The sequence below is a fragment of the Oncorhynchus mykiss genome, chromosome 2 (assembly GCF_013265735.2).
Source record: "Oncorhynchus mykiss isolate Arlee chromosome 2, USDA_OmykA_1.1, whole genome shotgun sequence".
Classification (NCBI taxonomy): domain Eukaryota; kingdom Metazoa; phylum Chordata; class Actinopteri; order Salmoniformes; family Salmonidae; genus Oncorhynchus; species Oncorhynchus mykiss.
Genome location: NC_048566.1, coordinates 41,075,011 through 41,099,434, shown reverse-complemented (window position 1 = coordinate 41,099,434; position 24,424 = coordinate 41,075,011). Strand labels below are relative to the sequence as shown.

Genomic DNA, 24,424 nt, shown 5'->3' with positions numbered 1-24,424 from the left:
CAAAGCTCCATTGCATGCTCACGCAAATGAATGACTAAAACACGTTACTAGTATGTCACCAAGATAGAACCAGAGGGTGGCACCAGCCGGTTGCCCTGGCATTCTCCTGTACTGTCACTGTCAACATCATTACACAGTCCTTACACAGTCATTAGACACGTAGTACACTGCTCATAAAACTCCATATAAGCTGGAGGCTACCTAATGCATAGGGATTCTATATGCAATTATATACAGTATGAACCTAAGCCACGTTTTGAGACTCCTGTCCTGGCTGTAACTGATTAGCATAGAGATATGTTGTCAGAGGTAGGAGTGAGAGAGGGAGCGATCGATAAACTGAGAGATGGGCTTTAGGAGGCCTCTGTCAGAGAGCCCTCTCTCTCTCTCCCTCTCTCTCTCTCTCCCCCTCTCTCTCTCTCGCTCTCGCTCTCGCTCTCGCTCTTGCTCTCGCTCTCTCTCTCTCTCTCTCTCTCTCTCAGGACACTAAGGGACAGCTGGCAGGAAGGTCACTTTGAAACACACACAGACCAGTGACACATTTATGTGGGTGACGTAGTAGCCTGACATGAGTAATATTCTTAGTGTCATCCATCTTGGTCATCACATAGATGTTGGTCTGTGACACAGATTTGATTTGTTACAAATAAATCTAATTAGAAACAAGCAGAGTGCCCAGCCCAAGGCAAACGCAAGGCCCAAAAAAGCGGATATTGTTTCAGTAGAACATTGGAATAATAGTCCTAATAGACAGTATCTCTCCACAACCTTCAATTCCAGATTAATTTCTCACTTGCCATATTAATTTCCTCCCCATTGCAAAGGACTATAAATCATAGCGTGCATAAATAAAGACCCACACGCACACGCAGTTGTAACCGGTGTGAAATGGCTAGATAGTTAGCTGGGTGCGCGCTAATAGCGTTTCAATCGGTGATGTCACTCGCTCTGACACCTTGAAGTAGTTGTTCCCCTTGCTCTACGCGGCTTTTGTGGAGCGATGGGTAACGATGCTTCGTAGGAGGCAGTTGTTCATGTGTACAGAGGGTCCCTGGTTTGAGCCCAGGTTGGGGGCGAGGAGAGGGATGGAAGCAATATTGTTGCATTGATGCTGTTGACCCGGATCACTGGTTGCTGCGGAAAAGTAGGAGGTCAAAAGGGGGGTGAGTGTAACTGGTGTGAAATGGCTAGCTAGTTAGCGGGGTGCTCGCTAATAGCGTTTCAATTGGTGACGTCACACGCTCTGAGACCTTGAAGTAGTTGTTCCCCTTGCTCTGCAAGGGCCGTGACTTTTGTGGAGCAATGGGTAACGATGCTTCGAGGGTGGCTGTTGTTGATGTCTGCAGAGGGTCCCTGGTTCAAGCCCAGGTAGGGGCGAGGAGAGGGATGGAAGTTATACTGTTACACAGTGGTAGTTATGACTTTAGAATTACAGCTCAGGAGTCTGTTATCTCCCCTGGGATAAGCTTTCTGCCAAAATGAGTTTTGTGTGTGTGTGTGTGTTTGTGCTTAACTGTGTTTACGTGTGTATGTGTGTGTGTGCACGCGCATCTGTGTGTACACGTGTGTATGTGTGTGCGAGCCTTTGCTTGCAATCTGCAGCTTCCCTGTATCCGTTCTGCTTACCGTAAATGCGCTCATCGTCACCATCCTCCAGCAGGGTATTCATTAATAACTTAGACAGACGTTTATAAAAGCTGCTGAGATTTGTGTGGGCCCTCCTGATTAATGACTCTTCACTCTCGGGATGTACAACGCTGAGAGAAACGTTTCATGAACACGGATGGATGCTTACAGCACACTGGCTGTTTGAGCCAGACGTTCTTTAAAAAAACAGAACGCTTCATAAAGGGTTCTACGGCTGTTTTAACTGTCCTCGTTGGAGAACACTTTTTTTGGTTCCATGTAGAACCCTTTCACCCAATCAAGATAGTCAAATAAAAGGTTATAGTTGGAACCAAAAGGGTTTTTACCTTGAACTTAAAAAGGGCTCTCTCTACAAGGAAAGTCCAAGAACCCTTTATGGTTCTAGGAAGCACCTTTTTTTCTAATTATAGGTCTACTTGAATATCAAACGATCTCTGTGCTTCCTGCAGAAGAAAGGAGAGTGCAGAGACCTAGAGGTGTGAGGTTACTGAGGTGGCATGTTTCAAGCCTGAGTGCCTTCATCAATGGCATTACACATGGGGAAGCTATGAAGGACTCCCAAGCCACCTGGGTCAAAGCAAATGGCACAGGTCACAGGTCAAAGTTGGGCATGTTTAATTCCCGTGTTTGTGCCAGCTGTGTTTACATGTTAACGTGTTCATGCAGTGTCACTCACCTCATAGGCCAACGTGGACATAAGGAATTTCACGCCCATGTCAGTTGTGTTCATGTGTTTGTTTCAAGGTCATACATCCCAAGGTGCTGTCAGCACGCACAGTATCATACATCACACACTCAATGTCACACACATGCACTCTAGGGATGTGACAAATGTAAAAATTATATTTTTAAACGATAAGAAAAAAAATCTAAAATTACATGTGAATTCACAATGTAGATATGGTCCTGCATATGACCGCTAGGGAGCCATTCAGTCTTGGCTACCATACGGAGCTCACCTTATTACTGTCCCCAACCCACTCAGTAACGAGGGTAGTAAATTACGTTTTTTAGGTTCTCTGCTGTGTGCCTTTCCTCAATTTTCTCAGTCCCATTCCCTCAGTCTCAGTTCTCTTCAATGGCTAGTTGCAGTGATCTATGACAGTGTGTTCATAGATGTCCAACAATCTGTTGTTAACGCCATGTATGGGGAGTTTGAGTTTGAGAGCTTGCGCTTTGTACTTGCAGAGTAATCATTATACAATTTCTCCACCCGGGCAGTTCTAGATGGTTCTAGATATGCCATTAGGATATTGAAGCCGACATCCCCTACCGTTGACAATGGATGCATATCAACTGCAATCATTTCTGTAATCAACGCTGTGATTTTCTCACTCCGTCTTTTATTGCACTTATTTTGTGTGAAGAGCCTGTCTGTCTGTTGTCGGGGGGCCTGCAATGGCTTGGGTCTCACGGTGCCTCCTTTTCAAGCATTGCACCTGTACTGCCACTGTAGCTCAATTCCACCTCGCAGAGTTTGCATTTCACAGCTTTTTCCTTTAACTTCTCAAGGTTTTGCCATACAGGACTTCGCTGCTGTCACTTCCCTGTCTCGCCCTCTGCCATTTTCCCAAGAGTTAACAATGATGACATGCGTAGCGCTTTATACCCGTGGCAAATCATTTTAAAGATGCATATCTCCTCCTAATAGCATTGAAAAAACATGCAAGTTTAAGTTTGTTCCACCTGAGCGAGTCTGACCACAAATCAGAGAACACTATGATGACATAGAAAATGTGTTTGATGGATCGCGGGAAAAGAGCAGGAATAGGCTTTTGTAGGCTACAGTCCAAGCTATGTCTTCCAATGGTACGACTGCTGTTGGCATCCAAAGATTATCCAACTTTAATCAACGCTTGGAGGTAAGGATGACAGTAGTGGTGTAGTCTACGGGGATACGGATATCACTTATTATTGATGTCTACATAACGTTGTGAATCACACTGCTGCTCTCTCATTTAGCTATTTGCGCGTTACGGATTGTGGTTGTTGTGGATGGCTGTTAAAAAAATCTAAATGTGTATTTGAACAAAATAATGGTTGAATTCAAGAAGTTTAAGCTGCCTATCAACTATTGTTTTTGAAACCAGTGGACAGCCAGTGAAAAATGTGCTCTTGCAACACCTGCACAGTGCAGATCCAAGCCTGTGGAATAAAAGTGGGGCTTTTATTGCTCAATCTAATTCATGCTGATGAAAAAATGTAATCCATAGGCCTAATGGACACATGCTCAAACTTGCACACTTTTGAATAGACTTAAAGGGGCAATCTGTAGTTGCTACATCCTTTTTTGGACTTTGTGATATATATGATAAATATATCCATTGATTCTTGAAGAATATAACTTATAAATGCCTCATGTGCTTAGTTCAACTGTCACTTTGATATCACGGATGGTCAGTCCTTGCATCCATAGCTCTGTCTATTAATCTGAGAGTGATTACATTTCTTCAGGCCCATCCCTCAGCTTTTTACCAAAACAGAGGCGAGGCGACCATTTTGTTATTGTTTCGTCTGTGGATTTGCCCTTTAAACAGCTGCATATTAACAAGATATCAAAGTTTAAACAATAGGCCTATAGAAAATGCAGCATATGACATTCATTTTTCACATTTAAACTGCACTTTTCAGTAGTGCTCAAAGCATGCCATTCCATGAGTGCAGCATTTATTTTTCAACTCAAATCAATGAGCCCCCAATCAGTCCTCCATGGTAACAAAATAAACAACAGAGTAGGGCTGGCTAATAAGTCCTTTGTTTGGGGTTATGTTCAGGTAAAACAATTTGCTTAATCTCAATCATCTCAGATTGTGGTGACACAAAGTTAGATATACATAGGTACACATTCAAATATACACTTAGTCACGCACACACACTGGTCATCTTTCACGTCATATAGACTACTGGAGAGTCATCAAAGATGTCGTTAACTTGTATCTGGTTAACAATTCACAACTTTAGGGGGGCTAGCTAAAGAGTCAAAGCACGGAAAGAAGCAAGAAATGTAAATATTTCGAAAGGGCCTGTTGCTGAAACACCAGTAACAAGTATGCATGTGTGACGTGATGTGTGTGTGTGTGTATGTACATCTATGTGTGCGTACATCTCCAGGTGGGGTGTAGAGGAATGGGGTGAATGGGGTTGTACAGGAACACACCACTCCACTCATCTGTTAAGCCACAGTACAGTCTTCTAATACCCTCAGCCCTTTAACCATTGTCAACACAGCAAACAGCCCTCTCCCTCCATTGAGAGACTTGCTACACTGAACTGGACTGTGATACCTGTCTAAATCCAGCCCATACTATACAGTATATAGATGCTGTAAAGGAGTCAATGGAACACAATTTTCTATCAACGTGGATATTCGTCAAATCCTTCATGATTTATGTGTTGTGACAGGCCCACAGTGTGGTTACTTAGGTCCGATTTGGATATATTTCGCTGTTTTCGCTGCATAACATTTAGAAGTTCTCTTTTTTGTCCCTTTTCAGGTTTAGAAGAAGTGACTACTAAATGCTAGCTCCTGTTCGTATAAGATGGTTAGCATACAGAAATTGGCGGTTGTAGTCAGTCGTTTTTAACTGTAATGAAGTTGATTGGTGACAATGACATGAACATGTGTTGGGCTTGGTCCATACAAGCATTATTCTCAGAATTCTACCTCAACATAGTGTGAAATACACATATAAACAATAGCCTAAATGTAGGCTAATTTTGCTGGGGGGTAATGAGGAGACTTGGTTATTTTCCCCATGGCCCTTTCCCCCACGCGTTTACATGGCAATTTCATTATTTTGATCGAGTTCAAATGACCCTCTTTACCGCATCTACAGTATGCTGAAGCCTACTCTAGTTGTCTATTGTTGTGGCACATGGCAACGATAGAAAACGAGAGTTAGCTTCAGCACAGTACGTACAGTACAGTAAAGTATGGATGCAAGCTTGGTCCCATATCTGTTTGCCAACTCCTATGGCCATTGTCACGCCAATGTTTGGCCTGACAATAAGAATAATAATTTATCAAATGTATATTTTGTGCTTTTCATAACAATCTGAAAGTGCTTCAAAAGCAAAAAAACAAGCAATACATCATTATGAGTAAGCTTAGCTATAGTTAGGTAAACCAATAGAGGCCAAGTCTTTGAGTGTGTGCATCCTGCATAGATGGAAAGGGACAGTTCATGGCTTGATTAGAGGAATAACCAACAATGACCATAGGAGTTGGATCTTTGACCAGGCTAGATGAAAATGTGGTGAACCACCAGGTGTGTAGTCCTAGTCCTGTCATGTGCCAGTAGTGAAACAGTTTCCATTTCCTGTCGAAGTGTGAATGTTTGTCTGGAACGGCAAAAACGGCTCCTTTTCCAGTGGCGAGTGAGGCGTTTGGACTTATCCTGTTCCCTCACAGGAAAGCCTCCTGGCTGATGTCAGGGACTGGCCTTGGTCATGAGAAACTCGCTGATAGAAGGGCCAGGACGGAAATGAAACAACGAGGGGAGATTTTCCTACGGTACTGTCTCTACTCCCTGCCAGTGTGCTGCTGAGGGGATCTGACGTTTAAAGACACAGAAATATAACAGACTATACTTGGAAGAGTTAACACTAGATCCCTTGGGCCTCGACGGACCCAATCATTCTGACTGCAACATTCTAACAGTGTAATTAATGTTTTTTTTGCAAAATAATAATTTGGTAGTGTTTATGAAGGCCGTGGGTAACATTAGAAAAACATTTTTATTCAATATTTTATAACACAATAGCATTTATATGAGTTTGTTACAGTAGGCTGTTAAAAGCATTTTTTTTTAAATTAAAGTGTTCAATCAATTTTATCCGTATTTGTTAAAACTATGAAACAGAAAGCATATGTGTTGGAACACATTTTTATAACAATAAAATAAAAATACCCCAACCACCAAAACACACAGTCAAGACACACGGTCAAATGATGAAAACATCAGTAGCCTAAACATCATTATAAGCGCCAAGTGGCCTTGATAAATAGTGAAATGAAATAATGACATTATAATGAATATAACAGCAGTTGATTTTGACAGCAGTCCAAAATAGTCAATTATTGTCAGCTTGTGTGTAACGATCGTTGTTGGAAAGATGGTCCGACCAAGATGCAGCGTGGGATAGGTTAATCATTTTTATTTATGATAACCAGCACAAAACAATAAAGAGAAACAAAACGAAACGTACAGCTTTGTAGGGCTAAAAAGCTGCAATACAAAATCAAGATCCCACAAACAATAGGTGGGAAAAGGCTGCCTAAATATGATCCCCAATCAGAGACAACTATAGACAACTGCCTCTGATTGGGAACCATACCAGGCCAACATTGAAATACACAAACTAGTACCCACCCTATAGTCACACCCTGACCTAACCAAAATAGAGAATTAAAAGGCTCTAAGGTCAGCACGTGAGGTGCGGACTCTGGACTCCAAACCTGACTCTATGGGGGAGGGTCCGGGTGGGCATCTAGCCTCGATGGCGGCTCCGGTTCGGGACGTAGACCCCGCTCCGCTCGCGGTTCCCTCCGCTTCCGTGGAACCGGACCTTGGATCGTCGCCGGAGGCTCTGGACCGTGAATCATTGTCGGAGGAACCGGACCGTGGATCGTCGCCGGGGACTCCGGACCGTAGATTGTCGCCGGGGACTCCGGACTGGGAACCCTCGCTGAAGGCTCCGGACTGCGAACCCTCACTGGAGACTCTGGACTGGGAACCCTCGCAGGAGGCTCTGGACTGGGAACCCTCGCAGGAGGCTCTGGACTAGGAACCCTCACTGGAGGCTCCAGGCCATGAATCCTCACTGGAGGCTCTGGACTAGGAACCCTCGCTGAAGGCTCCGGACTGCGAACCCTCACTGGAGGCTCTGGACTGGGAACCCTCGCAGGAGGCTCTGGACTGGGAACCCTCGCAGGAGGCTCTGGACTGGGAACCCTCGCAGGAGGCTCTGGACTGGGAACCCTCGCAGGAGGCTCTGGACTGGGAAGCCTCCCAGGAGGCTCTGGACTAGGAACCCTCACTGGAGGCTCCAGGCCATGAATCCTCACTGGAGGCTCTGGACTAGGAACCCTCGCTGAAGGCTCCGGACTGCGAACCCTCACTGGAGGCTCTGGACTGGGAACCCTCGCAGGAGGCTCTGGACTGGGAACCCTCGCAGGAGGTTCTGGACTGGGAACCCTCGCAGGAGGCTCTGGACTGGGAACCCTCGCAGGAGGCTCTGGACTGGGAACCCTCGCAGGAGGCTCTGGACTGGGAACCCTCCCAGGAGGCTCTGGACTGAGAACCCTCGCAGGAGGCTCTGGACTAGGAACCCTCACTGGAGGCTCCGGGCCATGGATCCTCACTGGAGGCTCTGGGCCATGGATCGTCGCTGGAGGCTCTGGACTGCCGCCCGTAGCTGGAAGCTCTGGAATGCCGACCGTCTTTGGAGGCTTGGTGCGTGGAGCTGGCACAGGACGTACCGGGCTGGGGAGACGCACAGGAGGCCTGGTGCATGGAGCCGGCACAGGACGTTCAGGCCCTACTGTCGAGAGAAGGACCAGAACAGGCCCTACTGTTGGTAGAAGGACCAGAACAGGCCCTACTGTTGGTAGAAGGACCAGAGAAGGAAGGTGAACGGGACAAAAAACATTCAGAAAATGACATGCCCTCCTAAAACTGGTTATAAAACAGTTCTGTTTGTGATATTAAGATTATAACACCGACAATGTGTTATATAGACTTACAGTATTTAGGAGAGGTCAAGGACAGAGGGGGGCATGACTTTCAAAATGGCACAGTAATAATAATAAAACAAATCATGAGCAGTCAAAATGGCTGCTTTCGCGGTTCTACTGTTAATGAATGGATATTTGATTCTTTTGACGTGACACTTCAGTATGGAATAAACACAGTTTTATGTTGATGTTCCTGTATGGCTGGATGGATGCTTTCAGTACAATGTCAGCAATATTAGTTGTTTTTATTGCTTTCCCACCCCTATAGATGATTCACCAACACTTCATGAAACGTTGGCTTGTATGGGTGCAGTAATGAGGCCGCTAAATCAGGCGCGATATTAAATTGATAGATGTCATGACATATAATATCTATATATAATTTTCTGTTGCTTGCTCTCGGAGGAGTGTGTTCCCTGAGGATGTCATGGTCTCTTCTGCACTGTAACTCGTTTTTAAACGTATTCATCAATTGAGAGGCAAAACATTTACTTCCACTGCTTGGTGAATGACCCGGACACGCGAGCTAGACAGCAACAACATAGAGCATTGGCATAATCTGGGGAAAGGAGGGAAAAATATCCTTGTCCATTAGATTTAGTTGCTTTTATTTGGTTTCTGTGATTAGGATTGCAAATACTGTACATTAGAGTATTTTTTTCCCTTCAAAACTGTGTTTGGGTCTCGCATCTAATAATGAGAATGTTTTTCTTTTTTTCTTTTTTAACTTTAAGTCAGATGGGAATTGGGCCAGCAGTAGAAATGAGGTAGCAGCTTGTTTGTGTGTTTGTGTGTGTCTTACTTGTGTAGGAGTTGCTACTGGGTATGACTGAGTTTTGTTTGGAAAGTATATGCTAAACCCGTGTGCGTGTTTTTTTTTTTACCCAATAAATAGCTAGGAGGTTATACATAGGGAGTGTGCGACTCTCTTTGTTTTCATATCTTTTCATAGCTTTACTGCTGTGCAATAGTTTAATGGTGTGCCTGCCTGACAAGTCTTGCTGGTGTGCCCAAAGCTTCTCTCTCTCTCTCTCTCTCTCTCTCTCTCTCTCTCTCTCTCTTTCTACGTGCTTCCACTGCCATGTGTCTTTAAGAGGAGGGACCTGGCATTTATATTGAGTATTTATCTGCTACGTGAGGGGGTGGGGTGGGGGGGGGGGGGAGGCTGGTTGCTGACCACTGGAATGAAGTTGAGCGCTGTGGAGAGCTCATACACAACTGCGAGAACTACAGAGAGGACAGACAGACAGACCGACAGCAGAGGTTTTCAACAGGGAAAGAGAGAGAGGGAGCCACTGACCTCAAAAGAAGAAGAAGGGAAAGGAGGAGGACAATAAAAAGAGGAGACGAGGGTGACGGTCCCCATTGACAGCCATGGCCATGTATGAACCCGCATGCCTGCCCCCCAATGCAGAGGAGCAGGACTTCATCCAGGCGTACGAGAACGTCAGGGAGAAGTACAAAGGTACATGCCAGCCAGGGCCCACACACTCACATAGAGGAGTGACTGCTGCTACTGCCAGTTAGGACAGGATATAGTCCGTGTGTGTGACTGAGGACGTGTGGGGGAGAGGGAGACTGTGTGTGATATTAGTAGCTCTGCACAGGGGTGCTAACAGCATATGTGTTTGTATGAGCCTGTGTCTCTTCATCTGTCTTTCTGCACGTCTTCTACACCCTTTTGTGTGTGTGTGTGTCTGTGTGTGTGCGCAACAGGGAGTGCAGCCAGCCAGCCACACGCTGCTCCTCCAGAGTGCTGAGGGATGTATTGATTGGATCACATGTTTGCTGTCACTCTGCCGGTCTCTCTCTTTGGCTCTCCGTGGCTCTCTGTGGCTCTCTGTGGCTCTCCGTGGCTCTCCGTGGCTCTCTGTGGCTCTCTGTGGCTCTCTGTGGCGGTTGTCAAAGTTCAATGTGTAGATTTACTCCACTGCTTTATCTTGATATGTGAATATAGCCAACTAGGTCTACCATTCTAACCTTTGACCTTAATGAAATGGAGAGGAGAGGGGCTTACATGTACTGTAAGTGCTCATCTGATTGTGTTATATTTTGCCCAGCTACAGTTTATGGGACGTGGACAGGTGTTGCTTCTCTACAATGAAGTATACTGTCCATCAATTTACCGGAGCTTATCATCACATTATGTGTCATCTACCACAATGAATATAAATGTTCTCTTTAATTGTTTCTTTTGAGCCACTTGGCTAATGTTCCTGGGAAAGAATGTTCTGTCGTTCATAGTCTGTCGCATCCACTGGTTGAAGTGTCAAGATCTTCTTTTTGTTCATGATGTTCATATTGTATATAGGCTGGAATTCAATGTACAGTCTTTGTTTAAAGCCATCACCCTGTTTCCACACATCTGAAGGCATAGCTGTGAGGGGAGTTTACCTGGTAGTTTGTATAGGGCTGTACCCAAGACCAGTCTCTGATTTTATATCACCATGGGGAAAAAGAGCTAATGTGTAAATACATACTGCAATGTGGACTTTATTGAATCGAGCCCACAGTCAGAAGATAGTGGGTTGGGGATCTCAATCATAGACTATCATAGACTTTTCATACTTCATCCATTGACGATCAGGCCTCATCCACTATCCTCATCCACAGAAAAACCCCATCCACACCCCAAAACCCCTCCATTCCTATTTCACATCTGCATTAGTGTGTCTTTGTACCCATAGCTCATTCTCTCCATATCCCACATATCTCCACATCTCTCTCCATGTCAATCCTTATCCCCTTACTGTTCTGTACATCAGAGCATTAACTCCCTCCATTTCTCGCACCCCGGTGTTCCTTCACTCTCCTTCTCCCTACATCTTGCTCCCCTTTACGCATCCCCATTCTGCTTTCCCCTAGTACGTAGTCCTTCCAGCTGATCTTTCCTTCAGAAAACAAGAGAGCTCCTCTATAAATATCGCCCCAGTTTCTTGTCTCGGAGAGAATCTGGAGAATGAGCCCCTGTGCTGAATCAATTTAGCTGTTTCAGGGGTGGATCTGCACATTTGTGGGTTTCTGTTTGTGCTCTATATGTGCGTGTGTGTGTATGGGCGCATGCATGCACGTGTGTTTTGTTTTATTTCAAGCTTAGTTCAGTGTGTGTGTGTGTGTGTGTGTGTGTGTGTGTGTGTGTGTGAGACCTATGACCAAGAACACTGGCAGCCAGGCAGGTGTTTATATTTGAGAGTTCCTCTGTGTTGTCTCTGTCGTACAGGCAAGGAACATAAAACAGGCAGACTGTCCTGCTCTGCTCTCATTATCCTTATTAAGGCACATGAGGCAGGGAGGCAATGAGCTGCTCATCTGTCTCTCTCCATCTCTCCCAGTCTCTCTCTGTCTCAGCCCCCCCTCTTTCTCTCTCCATCCGTCTCTGTATCTCTGTCTGTCACTCTCTCTCTCTCTCTCTCTCTCCATCCCTCTGTCTCTGTCTCAACCCCCCTCTGTCTCTCGCCATCCCTCCCAGTATCCCTGTCTCTCTCTCTCTCTCTCTCTCTCCATCCCTCTGTCTCTGTCTCAACCCCCCTCTGTCTCTCGCCATCCCTCCCAGTATCCCCGTCTCTCTCACCTCTCTTTCTCTCTCCGTCTCTCTCCATCTCTCCCAGTATGTCTCATTCTCTGTCTCTCACCTCTCACCTCTCTCTCCTTCCTGATTGCTTGAGTTAATTATTTTAGAGAGAACCTTGTGTGTTCTTTTCAGTGATGTCATGGTGGTGTTTACTCACTACCATGCACAGGTGAATCTAAGGTCATGACTCATCAGACTTCTTGCCTTCAACTCTTGTTCTTGTTCTTCTCTGTATATCTCTGTATATAGTAGGATGTGTGTGTCTTAGTGTACCCTACTGATGTCCGATAAAAGACAGTATTTATTCTGTAAACATTGCTAAGTCTAGTTGTTCTTCCGCTAGGCGTCTTTAGCCATAGCAGCATACCGTGACAGTATTGGAGTTTCACTGGGAGATTTTATTCCATTGTCACACTCACCACTCGCCAGAGAATTCCCCATTTAGTTTTGATCTTTAGCGTGCATCACGCCTCACTGTTAGAAGTAGGAGCGGTTGCCATAGAAGTGCTGGATTATGGGACACTTGAATGACTGCGCTCGGAATCTGGGGTGGAGTTGTCAGCCGATGGTTCAGAAATGATCGTATTCAATGAGAGAAGAAAGTTGGTGATGCATATTATGGGGTAAGTTGACCTGTATAGAATGCTAAGTCATTGCTCTGGCACTTTGTACTGATGCGACTCCATTACATTAGTCGGAGTTTACACGGTAGGAGACGTATCCCCCTGGGTGATGAAACAACTATTTGAGAATTCTCCCTGTTCCTCTCATTCTGTCATCCTGCAAGTTGGAAAACATGACACTACAGTCTTACATTCATCACAGTATGTACAGTATATAGAATGTGTCCCTCTCTAGGAGTCACTCAGCCTGCGGTCTTTGATCCACTGTCATATCAGGAAGACGGACAGCATTAATGGATAACTATACTGTCATACGTTTGTAAGCGTTTATATAAGACGTATCCCTCTGTAGGAGTTAGTGAAACATTTCTCTTTGGTTCATTCGCAGATTGGGAGGCAACATGACGCTACTGTCTTACATTCGTCAGAGTTTGTGTGTAGGACATATTCCTCCTCGGGAGTTAGTCTGCCTGTGCTCTACATATTTCATTCTCTTGTGCTGTCTCATTGTCCCCAGCATGGCGGAGGGAGGGAGGGAGGGAGGCAGACAGGCTGGCTAGCTGGCTGACTGTCTTCCCAGCGTCCTTTAATTCACTTTGTGACGGCAGGTGATGTGGGCGGGATGTCACTGGGCAGCCGGTGAGGAGGATTGCCCCGGTCTGGGTGGACGTGCCGGGTGGACGGGCGGACTACGGTTGGCATCCACGCTCTCTCCCACCGCCTACTTCCATGGCGCCCTCTTACGCCCTGCGGGGGCTTAAAATAACCCCCAAGTATAGCCTCAGCCTTGTTCGGCCGCCCAATTAAATAGTTATTTTTGGCCTGGGGGCAGACTTTGATTGTACCATGTTTTTCTGGGGTATAAAACAAATATATGGACTGTGGTTAATAATTTGATTTGATCTAAATGTGCTTGTTTTGGAATGATGGAATCAGTACTCATGCCACTCAAAAAAAAATGGATCTCTATAGCTCAATGAAGAATCTATCAGTGGATGACTTCAGTTATATTTAGGTGTCTTGTGTAAAGTCCTTTGGGAAGTGGTCAGTCACCCAGCTTTATGAATGAACAAACTATTTAAAAGCAGTGGTGTCTATTCTAGCTGTGTAGTGTGCGAGTGTAGTGTGTAGTGTGCGAGTGTAGTGTGTTTGCCGTTTTAAAGCGGTGAGTGAGTGTGTATACTGAACAAATACATATATAAATGTAAATATTTTTTTTGTTGTCACATGTGCTGAACACAAAAGGTGTAGGTAGACCTTAGTGAAACGCTTACTAATCAAGCCCTTAACCAACAATGCAGTTAAGGAAATACCCCCCCCCCAAAAAAAAACAACCCAGATAATAATAACATTATCGAGCAGCAGTAAATAACAGGGCTATATACAGGGTGTACCGGTACAGAGTCAATGTGCAGGGGCACCAGTGTCAAGGTAATACAGTGCCTTGCGAAAGTATTCGGCCCCCTTGAACTTTGCGACCTTTTGCCACATTTCAGGCTTCAAACATAAAGATATAAAACTGTATTTTTTTGTGAAGAATCAACAACAAGTGGGACACAATCATGAAGTGGAACGACATTTATTGGATATTTCAAACTTTTTTAACAAATCAAAAACTGAAAAATTGGGCGTGCAAAATTATTCAGCCCCCTTAAGTTAAAACTTTGTAGCGCCACCTTTTGCTGCGATTACAGCTGTAAGTTGCTTGGGGTATGTCTCTATCAGTTTTGCACATCGAGAGACTGAATTTTTTTCCCATTCCTCCTTGCAAAACAGCTCGAGCTCAGTGAGGTTGGATGGAGAGCATTTGTGAACAGCACTTTTCAGTTATTTCCACAGATTCTCGATTGGATTCAGGTCTGGACTTTGACTTGGCCATTCTAACACCTGGATATGTTTATTTTTGAACCATTCCATTGTAGATTTTGCTTTATGTTTTGGATCATTGTCTTGTTGGAAGACAAATCTCCGTCCCAGTCTCAGGTCTTTTGCAGACTCCATCAGGTTTTCTTCCAGAATTGTCCTGTATTTGGCTCCATCCATCTTCCCATCAATTTTAACCATCTTCCCTGTCACTGCTGAAGAAAAGCAGGCCCAAACCATGATGCTGCCACCACCATGTTTGACAGTGGGGATGGTGTGTTCAGCTGTGTTGCTTTTACGCCAAACAAAACGTTTTGCATTGTTGCCAAAAAGTTCAATTTTGGTTTCATCTGACCCGAGCACCTTCTTCCACATGTTTGGTGTGTCTCCCAGGTGGCTTGTGGCAAACTTTAAACGACACTTTTGATGGATATCTTTAAGAAATGGCTTTCTTCTTGCCACTCTTCCATAAAGGCCAGATTTGTGCAATATACGACTGATTGTTGTCCTATGGACAGAGTCTCCCACCTCAGCTGTAGATCTCTGCAGTTCATCCAGAGTGATCATGGGCCTCTTGGCTGCATCTCTGATCAGTCTTCTCCTTGTATGAGCTGAAAGTTTAGAGGGACGGCCAGGTCTTGGTAGATTTGCAGTGGTCTGATACTCCTTCCATTTCAATATTATCGCTTGCACAGTGCTCCTTGGGATGTTTAAAGCTTGGGAAATCTTTTTGTATCCAAATCCGACTTTAACCTTCTTCACAACAGTATCTCGGACCTGCCTGGTGTGTTCCTTGTTCTTCATGATGCTCTCTGCGCTTTTAACGGACCTCTGAGACTATCACAGTGCAGGTGCATTTATACGGAGACTTGATTACACACAGGTGGATTGTATTTATCATCGTTAGTCATTTAGGTCAACATTGGATCATTCAGAGATCCTCACTGAACTTCTGGAGAGAGTTTGCTGCACTGAAAGTAAAGGGGCTGAATAATTTTGCACGGCCAATTTTTCAGTTTTTGATTTGTTAAAAAAGTTTGAAATATCCAATAAATGTCGTTCCACTTCATGATTGTGTCCCACTTGTTGTTGATTCTTCACAAAAAATACAGTTTTATATCTTTATGTTTGAAGCCTGAAATGTGGCAAAAGGTCGCAAAGTTCAAGGGGGCCGAATACTTTCGCAAGGCACTGTATGTACATGTAGAGTTATTAAAGTGACTATGCATAGATAATAACAGAGAGTTGCAGCAGCGTATGGGGGGGGGGGGGGGGGGGGGGCAATGCAAATAGTCTGGGTAGCCATTTGATTAGCTGTTCAGGAGTCTCATGGCTTGGGGGTAAAAGCTGTTTAGAAGCCTCTTGGACCTAGACTTGGCACATCGGTACCTCTTGCCGTGCGGTAGCAGAGAGAACAGTCTATGACATAGGTGGCTGGAGTTGAGGGAGCGTGCAATGCTGACTGCTGGAACGTCCAACAGATAATTTCCAGATAATTTTGTTAATTTCTCTACCATAAGCCGCCTCCAATGTTGTTTTTGAAAATTTGGCAGTACATCCAAGCGGCCTCACGACCCGCAGACTTCTCAAATTAAAATCACTTGGAGCTGATTTCCTGGTGTTTTTAGTTAATGTGTTTTTGCTCAGAAAACTTGGGGGGGGGGGCAAATAAAACCACCCGTCGGTCAGATTCAGTTTGCGGGCCGCAGTTGGGGAACCCTGTATCACGTTTCAGGTAAGACCCAAATGCAGACAGGGGTTGATAATCCAAAGTAGTGGGGCAAAGGTACAGGACGGCAGGCAGGCTCAGGGTGGGCAGAACAGGAACAATCACTAGACAGGAATAGAGGGAAAAATGCTGGTAGGCTTGATGAAACAAAAAGAACTGGCAACAGAAACAAAGAACACAGGTATAAGTACCCCAGGGAATAATGGAAAATGAGTGACACCTGGAGGGGGTGGAGACAAGCACAAGGACTGGTGAAACAGATCAGGGCGTGACCCCCTCCCTCCCTCTAGTGACACCACCTGGTGTCCTACCTGGGCAGATACCTGGTTGAGCGGGCTGCCGGAACTCAGAGATGAGGCCTGGGTCCAGGATGTCCCTAGCAGAGCACCTCTCCTCTGGGCTATAACCCTCCGTCAACCAGGTACTGGAATCCCCTGCCCCGAGGTCAAACCGTCAGGAGATGTTTCACCATGTACGCCGGTCAGCCGTCGATGAGACAGGGGAGAGGGGTGGGCCTGGAAACAGGAGACAAGGGGCAGTAAGACACGGTTTTAACTCTAGACACAAAAAAGGTAGGAAAAATACAGAGGGTACGGGGCAACAGAGAACGAACAGCAGAGGGGCTAATCATCTTGAAGCGGGGGGAAAGGTCTCGGCTTCCGGGGGTGTAGTCGCGGCCCTATAGCGGCGTGGCATCGCCTCAGGCTTGACCTTCTTGGATACCGGTCGGTGCTGCGGAAGCGAAGCGGCCCAGGCCTTACTGAATCCCTCCCAGAGGTCCTGGCACTCTGCGGGGCTGGCGGAGAAGTGCGGGGCAATTTCAAAGCCCCCAGGAAGATGTTCCGGGACAGGCATAACTGACTTCAGGCAATGAGGGTGGCAGGACGGGCAGGGCCAGTTCGTACTATCACGTTTCAGGTAAGACCCAAATGCAGACTGTTCAAGTAACAATGTTTATTACAGCAACAGGCAAATGATAGGTCAAGGCAGGCAGGGGTCGATAATCCAGAGTAGTGGGGCAAAAGTACAGGACGGCAGGCAGGCTCAGAGCAGGTGGAAAAGGTCAAAACCAGGAACAATCACTAGACAGGAATAGAGGGAAAACCGCTGGTAGGATTGACGAAAAAAATCGAACTGGCAACAGACAAACAAACAAAGTACCCAGGGGATAATGGGTGACAGCTGGAAGGGGGTGGAGACAAGCACAAGGACAGGTGAAACAGATCAGGGCGTGACACCCTGCACTAATCTATGGATTTCACATGAATGGGCAGGGGTGAAGCCATGGTTGGGCCTGGGAGAGCATAGGCCCACCAACTTGCTCAGTCATGCCCCTTCTCAGTCATGTGACATCCATAAATTAGAGCAGGGTTCCCCAACTGGTTGGTTTTATTCGGCCCCCAAAGTTTTCTGAGCAACAAAAAAACATGCCCTACCGTTCAAAAGTTTGGGGGCAGTTTGCGCTGTTCTGTGAAGAGAGTAGTACACAGCGTTGTATGAGATCTTCAGTTTCTTGCCAATTTCTCGCATGGAATAGCCTTCATTTCTCAGAACAAGAATAGACTGGCGAGTTTCAGAAGAAAGTTATTTGTTTCTGGCCATTTTGAGCCTGTAATCGAACCCACAAATGCTGATGCTCCAGATACTCAACTAGTCTAAAGAAGGCTAGTTTTATTGCTCCTTTAATCAGAACAACAGTTTTCAGCTCTGCTAACATAATTGCAAAAGTGTTTTTGAATGCTCAATTAGCCTTTTAAAATGATACATTTGGATTAGCTAACACAATGTGCCATTGGAACACAGGAGTGATGGTTGCTGAGAATGGGCGTCTGTACTCATGTGTAGATATTCCATAAAAAAATCAGCCGTTTCCAGCTACAATAGTCATTTACAACATTGTCTACACTGTATTTCTGATCAATTTGATGTTATTTTACTGGGCAAAAAATGTAACTTCCTTTCCAAAACAAGGACCTTTCTAAGTCACCCCAAACTTTTGAACGGTAGTGTATATATTTTTTATTTTCATTGTTGGACGTACAAAACTGTAAAAACACCAGGAAATCAGCTCCAAGTGATTTTAATTCAGGAAATCTATAACCAAATATTTCCATAAAAGAGAGACGTGATCATATACAAATGTAAGCAAAGGTTTAAAATGAATATGTTTTAGTCAAATAATATATCTGTTGGGGCTTCTTGCGGTCAATTTGCAGTCTACAAATGATTTGTAATTATGTTCAGGACCCCCCGACCATCCTCTCAAGAAAAATCATCCTTCAGCTGAATCTCGTTAATGATCCCTGGATTAGGTCCAATTGAATTGATTTCAATTGACTGATTTCCTGTAACTCAGTAAAATCGTTGAAATTGTTGCATGTTGTGTTTTATATTATTGTTAACGTTATATATGAGATGGCAGATCAAGTTTCCCGCAGTGGACAGGCTAGTGAGTGATGGGTGTGTGGTGGGCCCAAGGAGCTATTTGTGGCTGATAGGGATTTTGAGGATCAGAGTCAGTGACACGTCAGATCCATGAATCATGAATCACTGCTCTCTCTCTCTCTCTCTCTCTCTCTCTCTCTCTCTCTCTCTCTCTCTCTCTCTCTCTCTCTCTCACTCTCTGTCTCTCACTCATACACACTCTCCACTCCCTCATTCTTCTTTCTTTAAAACAATAATAATAATTTCACTCCCTCGATCTCGCTCTCCCTCGTTCTTTTTCTCTCTCTTCCCACGTTCTCTCTCTCTCCTTCGCTTTCTAAGACTCTGCATGCATCTCAGTCTCCTGTCGACAGGCTGAATTAAGGACTCCCAAAAGTGTTAAATGAAAGATGTGTATATATATATATTTTTTTCATATACAGTATGTATGGATCTATTCATATACCACTTGCTTTTACCTTGCTACAGAAGTACTGAAATTGAATAATACATATATTTGAGAACCATGTAACCATGATAATCACGTGTCTCTGTTCTGTCTCATAGGTAAGCATTGTCCCTCTCCTCATTGACTCCAACACAGGAGAGGGACACTCTTTATGACTTGGTCAATGGGTGCATTGGAATCAGGTGTTGTAGCCTACTGTGCTGTCTTAAATTGCTTTGCTGACAACACACCTGTGAGTTTCCAGTAGTACTCTCATTGCATGTGTCTACTTGTAAATCACCCCTCACCCTCTGCGGGAATTGTCCTGCTGTGGCCCCTGTGAATCACACACACACACACACACACACACACACACACACACACACACACACACACACACACACACACACACACACACACACACACACACACACACACACACACACACACACACACACTGAACTGACGCAGAGGTCAACCAGGCACAAATGCAATGTGAATGCTAAATGAAGTCTTGAACAATTGAGCCTGTCTGCTGTGTAAAATGTGTGACATAAGGATATTTTCCTTAATTGAGTAGCTGCCAAAATCTTCCCTTTCAAAGAGCTTAAGCTCTTTTCCAGAGCAGAAATTTAGAGGGAAAATCTCAGTAATGGAAATCTTCTGTACAGTATGTCTGTGAAATCGTTACAGCAGAAATGCAGCGGGCTCAGAGAGTGTGAGAGTGAAAAAATTGAGCGAGCGAGGGAGAGTATGTTAGAGTTGGAGAGAGAGAGCGGGAGAGAGAGATGGGTAAAGTATGAGTGGGAGAGAGAGAGTCCTTTTTTCCGTCTGACTTAACTCTGAGAGGTGTCGGAACCAAGCTAAGGGAAAGACGCTGGGTTATTCCTGGTCTTTTCCCGGCCTCTATGTGCTTCTGTATTCTTGTCATTTCAGCATTTTTAGGGCCGGTGGCAGCAGCCTGGGATAGATCAGCACTCAGGTGAGAGGTCACTTCAGGGCCAGGAGGATCATGGCTAGACGGGATCCAGCTTTTGTCAAATTAACGTTAGATTTGACTTTTCGTAGCAGGTCAGGGAACCTTAGGATAATTAACCTATCAGGTTAGGAGAATTAGGTTAAGGTTAGGAAAAGGGTTAGGGTTAGCTGAAATGCACTAAAAAAAATCACCTTTGGACTCTAATTTGACAAATGCTGGAATACCTCCTGGCCGGTCATGGCTAATCCCTTCTAGACCCTTCTAGCCATGACCGACCAAGGGGGAGGATAATAGATGCTTTGCAGAGATTCCTCTGGCCGTATATGGACTTTGGAGGGTCCGCTGGGAGGCTTCCCAATTATTTACTGTCCGTTTCCTGTCAGAGAGGCATAGCTGTGCAGAAACAATTCTGTTTGATTGGATTACAGCAAGTGCAGAATCACATCGGCTTATTCATCAAATGGCTTTTTTCTACAGTAAAATCTTCTGTGTCTCTGTGTGGGCGCTCTCCCTCACGCGTAATGTCTGTTGAAACTCAGTCTTTAACAATGTTGTCAAACATTACACGTGAGGGAGCGGCCTGCTGCTAAAGAAATGCAGAGCCGTCTCATTCGCGTACGCTCATGGTTTTTGCCCACCTCATCTCTTCTCTTCAAGCTGCACGACTTGACACCTCGTTTGATCGTTTCTCAGCCATCTTTGTTTGAAAGCGGCATGATGGAGCGGTTTAGTTTGAGTGACAATGTGTCAGCGTTTGATGGAGTGACAGCTCAGCATACTGCTTTAGTGTCAACCTCGTGGGTCGATTTATACGCAGGAGTCACTGCATCGTTTTGGCAAGAGTTCCTTTCTACGGAGACATGACTTTCATTCAACATTCAATTATGTGGGAAACACTGTTTGCACCTGGACTGGGTTTGACACAATGCCTCTCTTTTCTTCCTCCATCTCTCTGTGCCCCTGTTCCTCTGCCTCTGCCTTTAGGTTAGGGTCTGGCACTTTGTTAACTGCGCTATGTGTCTGGGACGGCTGCCCCAAGGCGTCAGTAAGCAATGAAAACATATAGGAGTAATCGTATTGCTCCTCCAGATGCACACACAGATGCATGAAACCACATACACGTGCACTCGCGCACGCGCATGCACTCACGCAGGCACACACACATGCAGGCATGCAGTGACAGTTGCACATCGCAATATTATATCGACACTTTGACTCCCGAGTATCGAGTTGATAAAAAATGCAATACATTGTTAGGTAGAATTAGCTAGTGCTAGGCTGCTGTGCCTGCACACAGACTCTGGTATTGTTCATCCTATAGCTTGTTCTCCAGCTTCTTTTGTAATCGTGAGGCAACATCTGTTCAGCACTTTTTATTTCCATGACTGATCCAAACAAATGTTCTCACGCCCTCTCTCGTTTCTCTGCAGCAGACATATAGTGAGCAATAGGTTCTCAGATTGCACACATGCGTCTGCCCAACGTAGGCGCGATGTATACAGGATAAAGGAAGAAGATGCCATTTGGACAGCGTTTGCTCATGGCCAAGATGTCTTGCAGATGCGTTTAGAGTTCTACATCGTTTATACGTTGGCCAGACATCAACATTCCTATTCTGATGTCTCGCCGACATCTTTCCAATGTGCAAACGCTCTCTAAACTACACATCCCCCACGCAATTTGATACGTCGGCCAATGGTGTGCGTGTTATCAAAGGTTTGAAACATCAAATCCCAATAACCGTAAGTATTGTGATAATATCGTATCGTGAGGTCCCTGGCAATTCCCAGCCCTACATGTACATGGGCAAGCAGGCGCACATGGACACACGCACGTACAGTAGGTACGCACTCATGCACATATTTGCATGCGTACTTGTATGCATTTGCATGCGTACTTACACACACACACACACACACACACACACACTCACCCGGGGACTGGGACATGGGGGGAATGGGCCGTTAAAGCAGCATTCGGTGTCATCTTCAGTCAGTGCTCTAAGTATCTTCCTTCCCCCTCATTTCCCAACCCTCTCTTCTCACATGCTCATTATAACCATAGTGACGAGGGTGTGTGTGTGTGTGTGTGTCTGAAAGTCATGATAGGTGTGTGTGTGTGTGTGTTTGAACATTGACATCTAAGTCAAGGTGCGTGTCAACGTATCAGGATGGATTGGATTTTAGTGTGAATGGCCACAGTGTGTATTTATTTCCCATGGGCCTAATTGAACCTCTCCTCTGGTGTGGAGTCTCTGTTCGTGCTGGGATGAGTTTTTAAATGGAAGTGTCTGTCTGTATGCTCTGTGAAGGAGCACTGCACGAGCTCTGTTTGATTGGCTGATGGAAAGTGTTTCCGCTCCAGAGAGAGGGTATGGATTGAAATAGACATGAAACAGTTGAGCATTCTTCTAGCGGGTAACAGTGCTCAAACAAAGTCCCTAAAAGGTCATATGTTTATTAGTGATACTGTGAGCAATCAGTGAGAGATGTGGGTGCTTTCCGTGTGGAAGAGATTTAGATCGGTCTGTGTGTGTGTGTGTGTGTGTGTTAGTGGTCTGCCTTGTCATTCTCTAGCACATTACTGCTTCCAGACACGCTGCGCAATGACGAGCCGGCATGACAGAGTCACCACGAGGCCCGGGGATGCCACAGCAAGTCATCCTGCACAGCTGCCGCACACACGCACACAAGAATGCGTGCACGCATGCATGCACGTGAGCGCACACAAACACAAACACACACACACACACGTAGAAAACCCTGGGGTAATACAGACTGCCCTTGAGGTATCACTTGCTACATTCTCCTCTGGTAGCAGGCTGCTTGGTTTGCCTCACATAGACATGCTAAAGACTTTTGAGAAGTGTTGCCTGGTGGCAGAGACAAATACCTAGCAAGCTGTTATTCCCCAGCCTGAACAGTACCAAACAAAACACTGAGCTTACACACTTTTACCTCAGTCTGAGTGACAGAAGTTGCCGTTACCCAAACTTCTTGTATAGATAAGGAGGACCAACTTCTCTATCAGATGTGTGAACAAGGTCTCGGATACTGTTGTGGTAACTGCTTTTGGATGCTATTGATTGCATTTTGTATTACAGTTTTTTTTTGGGGGGGGGGGGGGGTATTCTCATTTGAAAAGGAGACCTGGGTCTCGATATGACTCCCTGCGGAAAGAAAGGTTAAATGAAATGTGACGTTGGTCTCTAACCTCTCCAGCCCAGAGGGGTGTAACTCTTCTCCTCTGGGGAAGAATGGCCACACTGGAAATCAGATTGTTTTTATTTTCTCATCAAAGCGCTAAAAGCACAGCTAATTCTGGGCTTCCTGTTGTAGCCACACTTTGGCACAGGGCAGTGTTGTCTCACAGAAATAAGGGATTGTGGGGCTTCCAGAGAAGGAAATGGCACTCTCCCCTCTCCCCCTTTTTGACTGATTTTAATCAGTCAGAGCAAACTGGGGTCAAGGTCGTTCAGTGTTTTTAAGCATTCCTCAACAGTAGTAAAGCAAGGTCCTATCTGAGCTCTGTTATTAGTGCTCTCAAAAGCAGCGTGAAAAATCAAATATGAAAAGATATTCAGCAACTTTTGGCAGGACAATGGAAGTTTGCTTTGACATTGTCCTACCAAGAGTTGATGAATATTTTTCAGCTTCAGTCTGCTTCACTGTTCACCTTCTGAAAGTGAGTTGGCTTCAGCATTTGACCTGTGTAGGAGCCTGTGCTCCATCCACGACACAGACTGACCAGATGAATCCAGGTGAAAGCTTTGATCCCTTATTGATGTCACTTAAATCCACTTCAATCAGTGTAGATGAAGGGGAGGAGACTGAAGCTGACGTTAAAGAAGGATTTTTAAGCCTTGAGACAAGTGAAACATGGATTGCGTATGTGTGCCATTCAGAGGGTGAATGGGCAAGACTGAAGATTTAAATGCTTTTGAAAAGGTTATGGTTGTAGGTGTCAACTGCAACGCTGCTGAGTTTTTCACGCTCAACAGTTTCCCGTGTGTATTAAGAATGGTCCACCACCCAAAGGACATCTAGCCAAATTGACACAACTGTTGGAGTCAACATGTGCCAGCTTCCCTGTGGAACGCTTTCGACACCTAGAGTCCATGCCCCGACTAATTGAGGCTGTTCTGAGGGCAAAAAGGGGGGGTGCAACTCAATATTAGGAAGGTGTTCTTAATGTTTTGTACACTCAGTGTGTAGTGTAAATGTCATGTCTTCGGGCTGACAGCTTCACTCTGCAGTTCTATTGTCATGTTAGGAATCTGTAGCTCAATGACAGCGTTCGTGTACATGGATGCCGTGACAACTATTTGTTGTGTCACCGCCAGTGTACATGTCTGTGTGTGAGCGTGTTTCTTTTAAAGTACTTGTTTCTGTTTTTACTGAATAG

At 45.2% G+C, this 24,424-nt stretch overlaps 1 protein-coding gene across 3 annotated transcripts in view; it reads left to right on the top strand.

Moving 5' to 3' along the window:
- The window catches only part of LOC110489723 (plectin), a 183,765-nt gene that overhangs the window by 12,546 nt on the left and 146,795 nt on the right, over positions 1–24,424 (top strand). For 2 of the 3 annotated variants that reach the window (XM_036948365.1, XM_036948357.1), the window contains exon 1: positions 9,672–9,848. The exons of the other annotated variant lie outside the window; for it this stretch is intronic. In XM_036948365.1, coding sequence (XP_036804260.1) covers positions 9,758–9,848 — 91 coding nt within the window. In that variant the 5' untranslated portion in view covers positions 9,672–9,757. Of the gene's footprint in view, positions 1–9,671; positions 9,849–24,424 lie in introns of those variants that run through there. 3 annotated transcript variants of the gene reach the window in all.